At 43.6% G+C, this 17,493-nt stretch overlaps 1 protein-coding gene across 1 annotated transcript in view; it reads left to right on the top strand.

Annotated features, from left to right (window-relative positions):
* The window catches only part of PALMD (palmdelphin), a 57,216-nt gene that overhangs the window by 37,772 nt on the left and 1,951 nt on the right, over window positions 1-17,493 (top strand). The window contains exons 4-8 of the mRNA XM_083444941.1: window positions 5,708-5,838; window positions 9,858-9,972; window positions 11,238-11,271; window positions 11,365-11,478; window positions 15,073-16,176. Coding sequence (XP_083301067.1) covers window positions 5,708-5,838; window positions 9,858-9,972; window positions 11,238-11,271; window positions 11,365-11,478; window positions 15,073-16,176 — 1,498 coding nt within the window. The remainder of the gene's footprint in view (window positions 1-5,707; window positions 5,839-9,857; window positions 9,973-11,237; window positions 11,272-11,364; window positions 11,479-15,072; window positions 16,177-17,493) is intronic.

The following is a 17,493-nucleotide window of genomic DNA, read 5'->3' as shown; positions in this document are numbered from 1 at the left end:
TGCACGTTTTTCAGACAAATCGGGTCCTCCCTTAAAGAGGGCACTTGTTGCGGTGAGACCTGGCAACCAAACCCTGTGTTGAAGGTGGGTACGATTGGATAGCCACAATACCCAATTGGTAGGTCCCTTGATGCTGGGTTTAATCAGGCCAATGGGACGCAGGCTAAATGGATAAAGGGACCTATATGCACGTGACCCAGAACTTCCTCTTTCGGTGCATGCATTGGAAAACCCGCCCACCTCTCCCTACTTTTAGGGCTTGTTGCTCTTGACCTTGCTATGCCGTCGTCTGTCGTTGGGACAGAGGCACAGTAGGAATTTCCCCACTTGGCTGATTGGCTGTTGCCATTTGGGTTTCGCCTGCCACGTAGCAAATCATCACAACTTTTAAGGTTGTGGATAGGCACTGGTTCAGGTGATAGGGATGGGAGAAGGCCCTCGCCATCCCTATGTGAAGGGTATTCCATTAAAGGAATCCAGGGACTCAGTGGTTTGGTCAACCCCTGAGAAGGGGTTGTGCCCATGCCTGAGTCCAGGGGGACATCTGGGTGGTGGACTTTCTGCCTAACGGGTGTTCACCATAGGCTGACCTATGCTGGTGCCCTGGGTCAGCGCTACCTGCAATGGTGCAGGGAGCTAGAAGAACCAGAGCCTATGCAACCACTCACTTGCTGTAATCAATAAAGCTGTGGCCTAAATTCTGCCAAAAACCAAACAAAAATTTGAGTCTTGTCTGAATTTATTTAAGGGGGAGGTTAAAAGGTCTGAACATGCAAAGCATTTTCAATTTAGTATTGACTATAGACTCCATAACAATGGGATTCACCAAAGCATTAAATAAAAGATTCTTCTAAACTCCTCAGGCAGTAACTTGTTGTATCTGCCAAATGTTTAGTCAATTAACTTAATGGTCCTACATGAAAAGATGTTCTGACCCTGCTTCCCACGCACTACAGAAGCACCTACAGATGTCAAACTTGCCAAGTTCCTTGGTACAAAATCCCAATTACCGATGGATCAAATGGCCAGCCTCATATGAAAAGCTGAGCTTTTCAAGGACAGCTTGACATTGCTTGTCAGATGAAGAACGAAACAATAAAAAATAAAAACTCACAGTGCTCATTTGTTGACAGTAGTCAAAACAGTGTCACAAAAATCTCGGCACAAATTGTGTCCTGACTAGAGGCTCAGTAGTAGGACGTGGTTGTCGAGGTCAGTGAGAAAGTGTAAGAACTGCAGAAGTCACAAAAGTGTTCTCCATCAGTTCAGCAGTGAAAAGGTTGCTGCTGCTGTGGCTGTCATGGCTGGGCGCATTGAGTGTATGCAACATCACGTATATACAGTGGTACCTTGGGTTAGGTACTTAATTCGTTCTGGAGGTCCATTCTTAACCTGAAACTGTTCTTAACCTGAAGCACCACTTTAGCTAATGGGGCCTCCCGCTGCCGCCACACGATTTCTGTTCTCATCCTGAAGCAAAGTTCTTAACCCGAGTACTATTTCTGAGTTAGTGGAGTCTGTAACCTGAAGCGTATGTAACCTGAAGCGTATGTAACCCGAGGTACCACTGTATATTGAATGCCTGAGCAAGGGTCCCGTGTAGAACTGTATGCCCAGAAGCATCTCTGCAGACAATCTAGAACCCTTGACTGTGCAGGGATCTCAACTGTGAAGACAGAGCGCTCTGCTCATTCAGCTGGACATGCGAGGAACCTACCCAGGCATTCAGTAAACATGGGTGGATTGAAAAAGATGGAACCTGCTGCTCCCTATCCACACATGTCCACCGCACAGCGAATTTCAGTGTACAGATTAGAAGGGATAGGAGTGGGTAACATGTGTCCTCCAGACATTGCTTAACTACACTTCCCCTTACCCCTGACTTTTGACAATGCTTGGTGGACCTGTTGAGGGCCAGAAGTTGCCCTTCCCTAGAGTAGAAGAATGATAGCATAACACCTGAAAAGGACTTCTTTGTGTTTTCAGTTATGACAACCATCCTGCAGCCACTATCCTCCCCTTATTCATGGGTGCTTATAGCAGAGAAGTTGTGTCCTGCCAAGGACAAAAGGATCAGCTGTTCTTCCTCTACTCAGAGGTCCAGGATATGGTTTAATATAGCTGTGGCACACCAGCTGCAGAATGATTGTTTGGGAGCCCTAAAGTTGCACATCCAAATGAGCAATGACAAATCTTTTTCTTAAGCCATTGAGAATCTGCATTGTCTTTAACCAGTGAGAAGGGGTGCATGGAGCCCTGGAGCTCTAAAAACCAGGAAGCATGTCCCATCAAACTGGTACACTACTTCTTCTGGACAGCTTCTTGTTTAATTAACATACCCATCATATAAGCTTGCTTCATCAATTTTTACTGCATCACTTCCACTGTTAATGACCCAGACTGTGTTATGCAGTAGACAGAATTACATAATTTTAACATATTCCCTGCTCTTAAATGAGGTTCTCATTGCTGTCACTCCCGTGCTTTCCTGTTTTACCCCCATCCAACAGAGAATTTTAATAGTGTTATTGCTAATAAGTATGATTGCGCAAATTATTATGCAGGGATTTAGATTCCATTACAGTATTTTGAGAAAATATAATTAAATAAGCTTGAGAGAGGCGTAATTAGAAAGTGATGAATCGCTGTAGGAGCAAGGGTTTTCGTGAGCACGCTGCTCTCCCTACTAAAGAAAGGGCACAACTACTTGCCTACAGATTGCAAAGCTGGAAACAAGGAGTCTCCCACCAACATTAGCGCACATCTCATGGCTAGGTTCGCATGTGAAGTCTCCAAGCACATGAAAACATGCTTGCTTTTGTGGAATAATTCACATAACACGCTTAATCACTGCAGCACTAATTTAATGGGTGTGAGATACAACTTGTTGTTGTTTAGTCGTTTAGTTGTGTCCGACTCTTCGTGACCCCATGGACCAGAGCACGCCAGGCACTCCTGTCTTCCACTGCCTCCCGCAGTTTGGTCAGATACAACTAAGCCTCCTTTAATGGCAAATTACGTTCCTTGGATGCTTTGCAGCCACAGGGGAGTGTTGTCGCTGGAACTAGAAAAACCCTGGAGTGGGTATAGAATATGGTCAGCTATCGGGAACAGTCAGTTGCTGAGCAAGAGGAGAGGAGGAGTTCATAATCAATTGCTAGTGCTCACAGTCCCAACATGACCTCTGTGAAAGGGACAAAAAGATGGGAGGAGAAGAACAACGGAGAGGGCATTGCTTGCCTTTTGCTCTTGGAGTTTTTTCGCATATACAGTGCTACCTCAGAAGTTGAACAGAATCCGTTCCAAAAATCCATTTGACTTCCAAAATGTTTGGAAGCCAAGGTGCAGTTTTCGATTGGCTGCAGGAAGTCCCTACATCGGACCATCAGGTTCCAAAGAACATTCACAAACCCAAACACTCACTTCCGGGTTTGCGGTGTTAGGGAGCCAAACACCGTTCAGGGGAGTTTTTAATATTTAATGCTGTACTGTTTTTAACATTTGATTGGGAGCCGCCCAGAGTGGCTGGGGAAACTCAGCCAGATGGGCGGGGTATAAATAAATTATTATTATTATTATTATTATTATTATTATATTAAAACGTTCAAGTCACAAGGCATTTGTTCAACCAAGGTACGACTGTATATCGTTTTGTAAAGGAGGGTTACCCACTGTGTAAATGTGTAAATGAGGGTAGTTGAAATGGAAGTGGCATCATCTTTGGGCATATTTCCATGAAATATGTTTTTTTATTCTCTCAGACTTCTAGTGGGAACTAATGGGACTGTGTTGTTATGATGTTGAGGAAGGCTTTGACATTCGCTGCAATATTTTGATGGCAATGGGCTTTTATAATTGCTGTCAGCTGCTGCTTCATATTGTGTTTTATTGTATGTTGTTTTAGTTGTTTTATACTGCAGTTTCTTTTTAATGTTGTTACTCACTTTGGAATCGCAAAAAATATATAATTGAACAACCAATCAATCAAAGCTCTTTACCAATGAATTTCAGGGATATGAGAAGGCAACGGTGAACATTATTATCAGACCAGTTGTTGGTTGACTGCCATGGCTCTGTTAGGCAGCTAAATGCTACATTAAGACCTCAGCTTTCATGGCTACCTTTCCCCAGTTTGAGAGTGGAGGGAGCTGGAATTGCAGTTGCTATGCAACTATGGAATGCATTCCTTAACTCCTTCAGGGCAGCTCAGAGACCATGTCCTTTGGTTGCCCAGCAAACCCTATATGTGCTTGCTAAACTGTGCCAGGACTGAAACTCTGGCACGAACAGGTTGGCATCACTAGTAAAAGAGAACAATGCTGCAAGGGAAAACCAAAACCAAAAAAAGAAGTAATTATCTGTGATTATAATGGCAGGCCAATTCCAGGGGACATATCCCTGGAAGGAGATGGGGGGGGGAAACAGGCCTTAGGGATGCTATCTCCATTTTAATGACATACAGGAGGGTCTTGCAGTATATTTTACAGGTCCTCTTCATTTGTTATGTCCTTTATCCTAACTAATGAGTAAAATGTTCTCATTGAGTTCCAGCTCATAAAAGGAATGTACTTGACTCTTTTAAGAAATTGGTGTTGGGGCAGAAGAATCTGTCTAGAGCCTGAAAAGGGAACCTTTTAGATCTTTACCTCTTAAAGCACTGTAGGCACATGTGAAACTTCAAGCAACATTTACTTCACATTATGAAACGGTTGGCTCCTGAGGAAGTATTGTGGGAAGTCTTTGGTTCCAGGAATGCCTGGAGCCTGATGGCAGAGGTTCGTGCTATCTAATGCCTCAGTGCCAATAATATGGTGGAATGTGAACCACGCTAGACAAATGTAGCATGCCATCACTGAGGCCATTCTGAGAATCTTATCCCATCATACCGTGTTAGTAGACTCTGTTTGGCATAATATACTGCAAGCAGTTGCAGCACCTAAGAAGCCACTCCATAAGAGAGACATCCTCTCTTTTTGAACCTCCTTTTTACAACAAGGTCTCCAAGATTCCTGGTTTGAGGGCCACCCAAGGGACAGGAAGAAATTCCTACATAAGCAGCCCACGGTTAAGACTATATCTGTACAAGTAGCCTCACATTGGAAAGGGGAGGAGGAAAGAGGAGGATGGCAGAAATCAGATTGTTTGTCATGGAGCAAGAATTAAAGATTAAATATAATCATTCAGATAATCTGCTCATGAAGCCAGGATATGATCCTTTGGGCCACGTACATAGCCCTTTCAAACCTTCCTTCACTTGAGGTGGCAATCAAACCAGGAAGTCTCTAACCATAGTTTCCCATTTCATCCAAACCAGGAAACTATGGTATCAGAACAGGATACTGAGCCTTCAAACCATGGGTTAATATCCTGATTTGTTCCATACTGTTGACCACGGTTTCCCAGTGGAAATGAATGAAACAGGAACCTATTCGTTAATGGAAGGCTTCCTGGCTTTTTCGCTTGCTCAGAGGGGTTGTATGCATAGCCAAAAGGCTTTTTTAAGTCGAGACATGAAAGTTCTGAATGTCACCACTGAGCGACCACAGCTTCTTCAGCCTTGCAGATGCATATCTGGCCTGTGGTAAAACAATTTGGTTGTTCATCAAGGTTGAGCCAATGCATGCTTGATATGGGAATTTGTGCCAGATGTGTGGCAGTCGAAGGAAACTGGTAATGAGATTCTTTTAAAATATGTTAATATCTGTAGAAAAAAGCTCTGCGTGAGAAATGGCTCTGGGATGGATTAAATACTCTGACTCCAAAAGAACAAGAAGAAATGCAAAACCAGAATCGAGAGGATCAACAACGGATGAATGAGCTGGAACAAAATATCCTCAGGTACAGCACAAATTCTTCTTTTTATTGCTCGGTTATTAAAAGCTATGTGATCAGATCACTTTTCTATTCTTAATGAGGATTATTGTCTCTGGGGCCAGCTATTTGCCTTCTGCTGTTTCAATAATATAGCCAAAAATTTCCCCCCAAAACACCTTGTTTTAAAATATCATGTTCTGGATATGCTGCAAGTGGGTGAGATTTCACCATGCTTTTAAAAATCATTGCTTAAAATTGGCAGCAACTGAGCATTTTAACATTTAAAATGACACTTCAGTCCCTGGTATCTTCAGGTAGGACTGAAAACAACTGCTTAAAATCCCGTAGAACCACGCCTAGTCATTATAGAGAATGCAGAGTTGCATAGGCCAATTTCTGACTCGATATAAGGCAGCTTGCCATGTTCCTGTGACATTTTGAATAGGACAGAGTTTTTAAAATTCTGATGTTCAACTAACAATAATGAAACAAGGAATCAAAGTTGCCAAAACTGTTTCGACATATTTGCATTCCCTCCATTGCAACACCCCTACTTCAGTATGAATGCTGGTATCGCAAAGTGTTGACATTCATATTGGTAGAGTAGAGCTCAAATCTTGAAGTAAAGAATTTGAAATGGTTCTTTTTTAAAAAAAAATCTTTCTTCTACAGAACGTGGTTGGTTTCGAATTCAGCAGAAGTACAGTCATACCTCGGGTTACAGATGCTTCCCGTTGCGCTTTTTTGGGTTACAGACCGCCGAAACCCAGAAGTACTGGAACGGGTTACTTCCGGGTTTTGGCAGTCGCACATGCGCAGAAGCACTGAATCGCAACCCACATGTGCGCAGATGTGCCACTGTGGGTTGCGAATGTGCATCCCACACGGATCACGTTTGCAACCCAGGCATCCACTGTAGTTATTTTCCATATTCCATTCAGTCAACTTTAAAGTGCACTCAGGGGTGTAGCTAGCTGTTCTGGCACCGGGAGTGGCGGGGGCAAGGCGAACTGCCCGCGGGGGGGCTGCAGCAATCCACACATGGGGGCGCCGAACAGGGGCGCAGCAGCAATCTGCCCACGGAGTCCACCTGGTTGATGCAAGCCCCATGCTGCCATTTCTGTCGGCACAGGGCCCTGAGCCACCACGTCACTCCCAGGAGAGATGCGTGGCTTGGGGGCGCTGCAGGCCAGGCCCTGCTGTAAGTGCCGCCCCCCCACATTGTGCCGTATTGTCACCCACACCCCTCAAGGATAACACCCGGGGTGGTCCGCACTGCACCCCCGCACCCCCCTTCCTATGCCCCTGAGTGCACTACCTGGTCTACATGCCTGAAATTTGCCTCTCTGCCTGAGGTGCCCTAATCACCTCGCAATCAATGCAGGTCTCTCAGCAACCATGGAAACTGGTTCCCCACATGCTGTGAGTAGGAAGTATTTGGAGTGTGGAATTAGCATCAAAAGAAACCCCTGTAATGTTGTTACCAAGGAACACACAGCAGCACCTGTTCGGATCCTCTGTGGTCTTATTAGAACTTTCTCGGCAAATTCTTTAGGAAAGAATTCTTTAGAAGCCAAGCACCTTAGAAACCTCAAATCCTAGCCAAGGCTCAGTAGGCAGAGCTAAAAACAACATTGGCCGACGCTGGTGTGATTTGGAGTTGCCCCACACATTACACAATGCATTTTCAGTCCTGTGCATGTACATATATACGTGGCAGGAATTTGCGGCCGGTAGATGATGCGAACAAGAGAAGATGTGTACCTGTTGTGAGCATGTGTTGCCTTTCTTACATGTACAGATTTAGGCCTGGATGAGGCCTCTACGTGGCAATGGGGAGGGGCACCACCCACCTCCCTTCGTGCAGTGCTGTTTCCCCTCCTCACCCCAGCCTGGATGAAAGATTATTGACTTTTAAAACATAATTTGCTTTGTTTGCCAGCTCTTTCCTTTTTAATTATTTTTATTCTGACCTTTCACACGCAGGACTCCTCCAAATTGTTGTCACTCCCAGAAAGTCTGTTTTGATGCATATACTCGCCCCCCCCCCCAAAAAAAAAATTAAAGAAGAAGTACCCTGGCTTTTGTTGAATAGATGCTAGCCGATTCCCAACCAAATGTCATCTGTACAAAACCAGAAAGGTTATCTGACAAAAGAGATTCCGTTAACTCCTGGATACAGATAATCATGTAGCAAATTAGATGCTACATGGGGGGGGGGGGGGACAGGGACAAGCAAATACCGCATTACTCAGTATTGATTGCATCAGGCCCTGTTCTACTCTGTTGGCACATTTACCGTGACTGAATAACTGCTAACTGTTCAGTACTATTTCGCACCGAGGATGCTGTGCGTCTTCTTTTTTTCTTAAGCAGCGTTGTCAAATCATCCATTTTCGGATTGATTTGGCTGCTAAAAACAAGTATTCATGCCCAAGCTGAGTGAAAGTATTTCTGTCCATTTCCAAGAGAATGTGAACTGCAACTCCTGGAAATAATATATTGTTCTTGACATTCAACTTTTATGAAGTACCAGCCCAACAAAAAGATGCTGTACAAAATACAAAATGGAAAAACCCTCTCCCTCACCACACTGCTCCATTCAGTGTTACACAGGGCAGACAAGAGCACAGCTTTCCAAACTGTGTTTTGCGACATGTTAGTGTGTCGGCTGCAGTGTGTAGGTGTGTCGCGTGAATGCTCCCTGCTCTCCTCCCGGGGCTAGAAAGGAGTTAGTTTAACCTCCGGTCTGCTAGTAAAACTGAATTACCGTGTTGCGAAATGATGCATGTCTGCAAAGTGAGTCACCAACATGAAAAGCTTGGAAAACTGTGGAATAGACTGTGAGGCAATTGCATTTGATGACGCTTCCTTTGAATATCTGGCAATGGAGGACAGCCCTGTCTCCTCATTATCCCAGCTCCCATTTTGAGTAGGGATGAAAGAAGGCAGCAAATTCCATTCTAAACTGCGCTCATAACAAACAGCACTGTTTCCATTCCACTGCAGTTTGGTTTCTGTCAAATACTATGTTATCTGTCTCACTGTCCCGCTATTTTACATATGTTATGTAACTATTTAGGTAACTAATGTAACTTTCATTCATTTCAATGTAAGAGAAGCAACAAAACAATGTTCAAAAAGCCACTTATTGTATATTGTTTACGGAATTAAACAACAACATGCTTGAATGCTGAGCATATTCGTTTGACTGGTTTCCGTTCCTGGTTTCCACAGACTAACCATGCGAATTGCAGAAATTTCTACTTCCTTTTCTATTTTCCTCAGAATTTTCTGACACTTAAGGTAAAGGGACCCCTGACCATTAGGTCCAGTTGTGGCTGACTCTGGGGTTGCGGCGCTCATCTCACTTTATTGGCCGAGGGAGCCGGCGTACAGCTTCCGGGTCATGTGGCCAGCATGACGAAGCTGCTTCTGGCAAACCAGAGCAGCGCACGGAAATGCCGTTTACCTTCCCGCTGAAGCGGTACCTATTTATCTACTTGCATTTTGACGTGCTTTCGAACTGCTAGGTTGGCAGGAGCAGGGACCAAGCAATGGGAGCTGAGCCCATCGCGGGGATTCGAACCGCTAACCTTCTGATCGGCAAGTCCTAGGCTCTGTGGTTTAACCCACAGCGCCACCCACGTCCATCACTTAGAGGGTCACTAATCTAACGAAGCTGATGCGACCCACAACAAAATGTGGCAGACTGTCATGTTCCTTATTCAGTGCCATTCTCCAGGATACTTAATTTCATTCCTCCTCCCACATAGTTTTCTGCAGTATTCCATGGTCACTGAGCATGCTCAGTCCTCGTGGGGATATTTTCGGAGATTTTTCGTAGCTTTACCAAACCTTGGATTCCTTCAGACCTGCAGAGACCTCCTTCTTGTGCCTGAACATCAGAAATAGGGGAAATGACGAGCTCGAAATAAAACCACTGTTGCACTGTTGGAGATTAAGTGGTACATAGTATGTTTTATCTTGGCACCAGTTGGCACCATTAACCATTGCTTCTCCAAATATTCTACATAATGCAGACTTGAAAAAGAAATTGAGGACCTTGAGAAAGAAGAACTGGCCATCTCAGCTAAAGAAAAGGCCATACTGAAGAAGCTTAAATCGGTAGAAAGAACCACAGAAGATATTATAAAGGTCAGCGTCTAATTTTAAAGTCCTGCTACTGATGTAATCTCTGTCGCTTTGCAAAAATAATCAATTGAGGGGGAGGCAGGGATGAAGGCAAGGAAATGTCACAGAGCTCCAATGTGAAGTTCAGCAGGGGGAAATAGGAGCGACTAAAACTCACAGTGGTCAAGCCCCTCCAAAACATGCAGATTTATCGAGATATGTTATGTCGAGATTCCCACAGGAAATGTTGCATCACATTTATACCCTAATCCTAGTATTGGAATATTTGCGCTTTGTGCTCTGAACTACAGCATTATTTTAGCATTAAAAATAGCTCAGGGTTAACAGTTGACTGTATATCTACGTTGGCAGAGTATCAAGAACATATGGAGGGGGGGGGAGCCTAAACTCAGAGAGGAAAAATGCTCTCTATGTTTATTCACCCTTCAGTCAAAGACTGAACAAACACGCAAGCTTGCCAACGTGTCCTGAAAGTCAAATAGGCCCAAAGGGGTATTATGCAATCGCTTTTGTAGAGAGAAGCTACTGCCATCCATTGCCCCAGAGTGGTCTAATTGAAGATGTGGCAAGGCAGAGAAAGTCATAGACGAAAAGCTATATTGCAAGAACAGTTGTCATCACACCCAGGAATGACAAATATATTGACCAATTGCATATGCCTCATAGGAAGGTAAAATACCTTATTTAATAACCCAGCAAAATTATTTTTCTTTTTGATGTTTATTAAATTTGTACACAGTCCTATACCCACAGGTTTCAGGGCCATTCACAAGATAAAATCACAAAAATACATAATAAAAATAAAGACAAAAACAACCCAATTATCACCCCTCCCCAACAATTATAAAAGGGCATCAGTTGTCAATTAGCCAAAGGCCTGGTTAAAGAGGAATGTTTTTGCATGGGACCTAAAGATATGGAACAAAGGGGCTGGGCAAGTCTCCCAGGGGAGAGACTTCCACAGTCAGGGGGCCACTACAGAAAAGGCCAAGTCTTGTGTTGCCACACTCTGGACCTTTGGTGGAGGAGGCACATGAAGAAGGGCTTCAGAATATGATCTCAGGGTCCAGAAAGGTTCATATGGAGAGAGGCGATCCCTGAGGAAATGTTTTATATATATGGAGGATATGGTGTAGCGATTTATAGACATATACATACATATATATTCCACTGCCGCTACATATTCTGTAGCTGTGTGGTTGACAAGCTGTGACACTTTCAACCCTACTGGTGGTTATTTACAATACTTGCTTCTTCTTTTTTCTCAGTCTGTGAAGGTGGAAAAAGTAGAGACTAAAGAAGGTATGTTCACTCAGAAGCCTAGAATTTTACATTATTTGTGCCTAACATTAGAGGTAAAAGTGGTTATGTATTAACCATTCTCTCTTTTCACAGAGCCACCTGACTACATTTATGCCAACATACCTGACCTTCCAAAATCTTTCAGGCCTTCTGCACTTAAAAGGACAGGGCATCTAGAAGCAGAGGATGATGAAGAAAAGCGAAAAGGTAAAATTCAGCAATGCAGTTAAAGAAAGGGTGTAGATTTATAATGGGGTACATCTAAAATGGGGTACATCTAAAAGGAAATGAAATGTGTATTTGAAATAAATAAGTATGCATAGATTAGATAGATGATAGATAGATTGATAGATAGATAGATGATAGATAGATGATGATAGATAGATAGATGATAGATAGATGATAGATAGATAGATAGATAGATAGAGATAGATAGATAGATAGATAGATAGATAGATAGATAGATAGATAGATAGATGATAGATGATAGATAGATAGATGATAGAACACAGAGAGAGACACAAATCTTTTTTTTTTCTAGTCCATGTAGCTCAGTATTGTCTACTTCGACCTGTAGTGCTCTCCAGGGTTTGATGCATTTGACTAAACTTCTAAACAGACTTTTCTCATAAGATATATACAGTGGTACCTTGGGTTACATATGCTTCAGGTTACTTACGCTTCAGGTTACAGACTCCGCTAACCCAGAAATAGTACCTCCAGTTAAGAACTTTACTTCAGGATGAGAACAAAAATCATGCAGCGGTGGCATGGCAGCAGCAGGAGGCCCCATTAGCTAAAGTGGTGCTTCAGGTTAAGAACAGTTTCAGGTTAAGAACAGACCTCCAGACCTCATATATTTGAGGATGTGTGGCATTGGCTACACACAATGTTGTTTCGTTTGTTCTATTTTGTTTTGCATGAGTTCTGCGTGTGCTTCGTTTGCCAAGAAAAGAGTGTGATGGTGAGCACACTATTCTTCTTTGTCAAAGACACCTTGTTTCCAGAATACTGCTAGCTATATCTGTTCCATGTTCCCGAAGATCTCAAATGCTGAAAGGAGAGGATGGGCAGGTTTTTAATTAGCAAACATTTTGAAACGCCCAGAGCTTGCCCTAGAGCATTGGCAAAGACTGAACGCAAACCAGTGCCTTCCAGATACCGACACAGAAATTCAAGCACAACCCCATGGCTGATCTTTAGCGAGAGCCAACATGACAAGCTGGAAGATGTTCCCTTAATCGCCCCTTTTGTTTCCTCAAACCCTGCAAGTTGGCAGAAGAACGTGAGGTCCAATGAGTGTCATTGTCTACCTTAACTTTATTGTGCTATATCAAACTTGCACGTTATCCCAGTAGCAGGAATGGAAATTGTTGTCTCGGCTCTGCTTACTCGTTGCCATGGGTGTGACAAGCTCTTGCTCTTCAGCAGGACTGCTTAAAGAAATAAGAGTCTTGCTGAATCACACCAGAGGCCTATCTAGCCCAGCTGCCTTAAACCAAGTCAGATGACCAATTCATCTAGTTCATGATTATCTTCACTACTGCCAATAGCATTTTGGTCTTTTCCTGCCCTAACCTAGAGATGCCAGGGATCTAGTGGATACAAAGCACAGCCTCTACCCCTGAGCTTTGGTCCTTCCTGAGGAATTGGTGCTTTCTGTTTTTCAGGCAATGCCTTAGAGGTGTACGTGTGCTCAGATAGGCTAGTAGAACAACTTCGTGTCTTGAATTTATTTCTAACGTTGATTTACAAGCTCAGCCCTATTGCCACCAGAACACAGATAACCCACCAATCTGTTCTGGCTTTTCGCAGAGAGGGAAATGGTTGTTGTTTAGTCATTTAGTCGTGTCCGACTCTTCGTGACCCCATGGACCAGAGCACGCCAGGCACTCCTGTCTTCCACTGCCTCACGCAGTTTGGTCAAACTCATGCTGGTAGCTTCGAGAACACTATCCAACCATCTCGTCCTCTGTCGTCCCCTTCTCCTTGTGCCCTCCATCTTTCCCAACATCAGGGTCTTTTCCAGGGAGTCTTCCCTTCTCATGAGGTGGCCAAAGTATTGGAGCCTCAGCTTCAGGATCAGTCCTTCCAGTGAGCACTCAGGGCTGATTTCCTTAAGAATAGATAGGTTTGATCTTCTTGCAGTCCATGGGACTCTCAAGAGTCTCCTCCAGCACCATAATTCAAAAGCATCAATTCTTCAGCGATCAGCCTTCTTTATGGTCCAGCTTTCACTTCCATACATCACTACTGGGAAAACCATAGCTTTTACTATACGGACCTTTGTTGGCAAGGTGATGTCTCTACTTTTTAAGATGCTGTCTAGGTTTGTCATTGCTTTTCTCCCACAGTATTACAGCAGCTGTTTGTTTGGACCTCCATTCCACACACCCCATCCTTGCTTTAAACCATTGCAGGTAGCCGAACAGTAAGACCGAGAGCTGCCTCTCTAGTCTTTAAAGGACAGGCGACATATAGCTCAAACCAGCAAGGAAAAGATAGGGAGAGGGCTGGAAAAGGGAGAGGGAAAGCTCTCCGTATTTCTCATGAACTCCTCCTGAGGGCCTCCAATCCTTACTCTGTTGGGCTCTAAATCTCCTCCCAAGTAGCAGTGTATTCTGCCAGTGGATCTGATGTCTTTCTCCAACCATCTGTGACCCCAGTTATCACAGAGGCTAACTACATATGACAGTGCAAAAGCCATTTCCTGGAGCATGGGTTGTGCTGGACTTACATAAGGTAGGCTCAGGGTGATTGAAACCAGACAAGAAACAATATAAGGGATAGAAAAGACGTGCTCAGTCTTCATGCCTGCACTTTCCCTAGTCCAAAACACACTTCCCAGGTGCTTTTAAGAGCAGCAGGGCTTGCCTCCAGTCTTTGAGCTCCATCAGGAGAAAAACAGTTGCAGGGAGAGCAATACAAGTAAGAAAAGTAGCAGCTGGAGAAGAATATATCACACCCTGCATGCATTGCTTGAAATTATTCAACGCGTTCCACAGGAAACTGCTGGTGCCCCATGTTCTAACACAACCGCCTGCTGCTGTCATGTGCAAGTTCTTGTGACCTAGCATAATATTATTATTACAGTGGTACCTCGGGTTACATACACTTCAGGTTACATACGCTTCAGGTTACAGACTCCGCTAACCCAGAAATAGTACCTCAGGTTAAGAACTTAGCTTCAGGATGAGACAGAAATCATGCTCCGGCGGCGCAGCAGCAGCAGGAGGCCCCATTAGCTAAAGTGGTGCTTCAGGTTAAGCACAGTTTAAGAACGGACCTCCGGAACGAATTAAGTACTTAACCTGAGGTACCACTGTATTATTATTATTATTATTATTAACATTAACATTAACATTAACATTAACATTAACATTAACATTAACATTTGTCTAAGAGAGTGAAGTTGGTGTTGTTTCATCTCTTCAGGTCTTTGTTGATTTGTCGCCACAGGGGGTTGTAGTTGTAGAGGTATAATTTGTTGAGGTTTCTGCTTATTTGTACCCCTAGTATCTGAACTTGGTGCAGCAAAGTTTTATCTTGGTAATGTTGGCAAATTCTTTTGGGGTATGGGGCACACAGCCTCAGACTTTGCAAAGTTTACCTGTAGGCCCGACACCATTGCAAATGTATTGAGTTCTCTGATTAGGGAGGTTGCTGTGTTTATGGGGTCTGGTGTTTGACCATTAGGTCGTCTGCAAAGAGCCCTAATTTATCGTATTATTGGCATTTGTATATATATTTAGCACTTGTGTTACTTTGCTTTATAAAGGACTCTTATTTCTTCCAATGTAGCATTGTTTGCTATGGAAATTAAAGTTGAAAAAGACCTGAAGACTGGAGAAAGCACAGTTTTGTCGACAATACCACTACCGTCAGAGGAATTTAAGGGCGCAGGAGTGAAAGTGTACGATGATGGCAGAAAGTCGGTCTATGCAGTGTGTTCCAATGGAAGTGTCACAAACAAGGAAGTAGATGACCTTGCGCCTGTTGAAGTGGAGGACCTCTTGAGGCAGGCAACGGAGAAACAATCCAAGTCTCCCACTGAATATCACGAACCAGTATATGCAAACCAGTTTTGCAGGCCCACAACTCCCCAGAATGATAAGTTAGTCCAGGGACCAAATAGCCAAAAAGGAGCTCTTCAAAACAAGACAAACAGCCTGGACTGTTTTTATAAGGAACCTGCCTATAAAAAAGAGCAGCCATTTAAAGAAAATGGCTTAGATTCTTCCAAGAGCTATCGGCACAATTCTCACTCCCCGGTCCGTCAACGAACACGAAGCCCACCACAGATTAGCCCCCCAAACAAGATGGCAACTAACGTTCAAAGAGAAATTCTACAAGAGGCTGTTGAACCCTATCAGAAGATGGGAGAGAACCAACAAGGTATAAAATTCAGAAACTCTGTAAGTACCCATGAAAGGCCTCCTTCAGGGACTCTGGAAAGTGATGAAGGTTCTAGTTATAGTGTGGTCCAAGCTGTGCCGTGTTACGTGGATGATACCGAACCCGTTACAATGATTTTCATGGGTTACCAGCATGTGGACGATGAAGAACTGAATAAAACTGTCTGTGGGTATGATGGACTTATCCATGCAGAACTCGTCGTCATTGACGATGACGGTGAAGAAGAGGACAGCAAGGAGGAGAGTCGAGCTGGAAAACCTTTGTATCATCCAGTTGGTCCTTCTAGCCAGGTCTACCAGACCTCCAACCAAACAAGTGCAATTCCACAGACAAACCCCAGCAAAACCACCAGTGACGGTGTAAATGTGTCGCCTTATAAAAATTCCATATCGCTCAAGGAGCAAGAAGAAAGTCTAAGCTGTGCTACCTACAATGGTCAGATCGATAGCCGGTTATCAGGTGATGGAACAGAGGATCCCTCCTTAACAGGTAAAAAAAGGGGAAAGTCACGAGACTGTTGCACTCTCATGTGACAGACTGACTACTTCTCTTCCTCCCTTCGTTCCTTCCTTGCTTCCTCTTGGCATCTCTACATCTCAGAGCTGACTAATACAAACTATCTAACCCATTTCTCCTATGTTCTAACACTTCCATTCAAGTGTTAACAATGTTAACCATGCTACACTGAAGGACCTAAGTGCACAATGCAGCAAAAAAAAAATTTTTTAAGCTGCAGATAGGGCTGGTATAAATCAGATACAGATCTTTGTACGTCAAGTGCAACTTGGAAACACTGATTAAAATGTTATCTCCTTGTTCCTATGGCGTGTGAGAAAAATGGTTGCATTTCAGTAGTAAATAATAGCCTTTCTTCCTATTCTGCGTCTCCGTTTCTGGAGCTCAGTCATGCCTCTCTCTGTTCTCCCGACTTTGTACTGTATAATGTACCTTGCACCTTAACACAGAAAGGCTGGTTGAACAGGTTTGCTTTACTTTAACCTTGATTTAACGTTGGCCACTTCACTTGAAATGTATTTATGCAAGTTTTGATATCTTTTCTTAGCCTGCTTGATTTGGATGTATGTGGGTTTGTTTGTTTTTTTAAAAAAAATAGTAAGTATGACTAAAATCCAATTCTTTTGTCTAACCTCTGTCTGTCTGTCTTCCTTAAAATAAAAAGGTGTTACATTTTCTAACCTGTTTGCATGATTACTTTCACTCTGCTTTCACTCTCCTCCTTGCTAGAAGCTTTTTGTATTCTGTATGCTTCTTAGAACACAACAGCCTCAAATCCAAGTACTTCAAACTTCTGGTAATAGTTCTGTTGGGGGAATAAGGAACTGGGTTCACCCAGTGTGAACTGCATCATATAGACCTGTTCCCTCAAAGAAGTAAAGCTGAATTATTTGGATTTATAACAGTTTGCATCTGTTGACTTAATTTAGGACTAATCCTGTGAATATGCATGCATTTGCACAAAGGAGATCCCACTAACAAAAATAAGAAAAGTATAAAGGTAAAGGGACCCCTGACCATCAGGTCCAGTCGTGACCGACTCTGGGGTTGCACGCTCATCTCGCTCTATAGGCCGAGGGAGCCGGCGTTTGTCCGCAGACAGCTTCCGGGTCATGTGGCCAGCATGACTAAGCCGCTTCTGGAGAACCAGAGCAGCACACGGAAATGCCGTTTACCTTCCTGCCAGAGCGGTACCTATTTATCTACTTGCACTTTGATGTGCTTTCGAACTGCTAGGTTGGCAGGAGCAGGGACCGAACAACGGGAGCTCACCCCGTTGCGGGGATTCGA

Source organism: Podarcis tiliguerta (assembly GCF_965153285.1).
Source record: "Podarcis tiliguerta genome assembly, chromosome: 6".
Taxonomy (NCBI): domain Eukaryota; kingdom Metazoa; phylum Chordata; class Lepidosauria; order Squamata; family Lacertidae; genus Podarcis; species Podarcis tiliguerta.
Note: the sequence above shows the minus strand (reverse complement) of the source record. Positions and strands in the feature narration are given on the sequence as shown.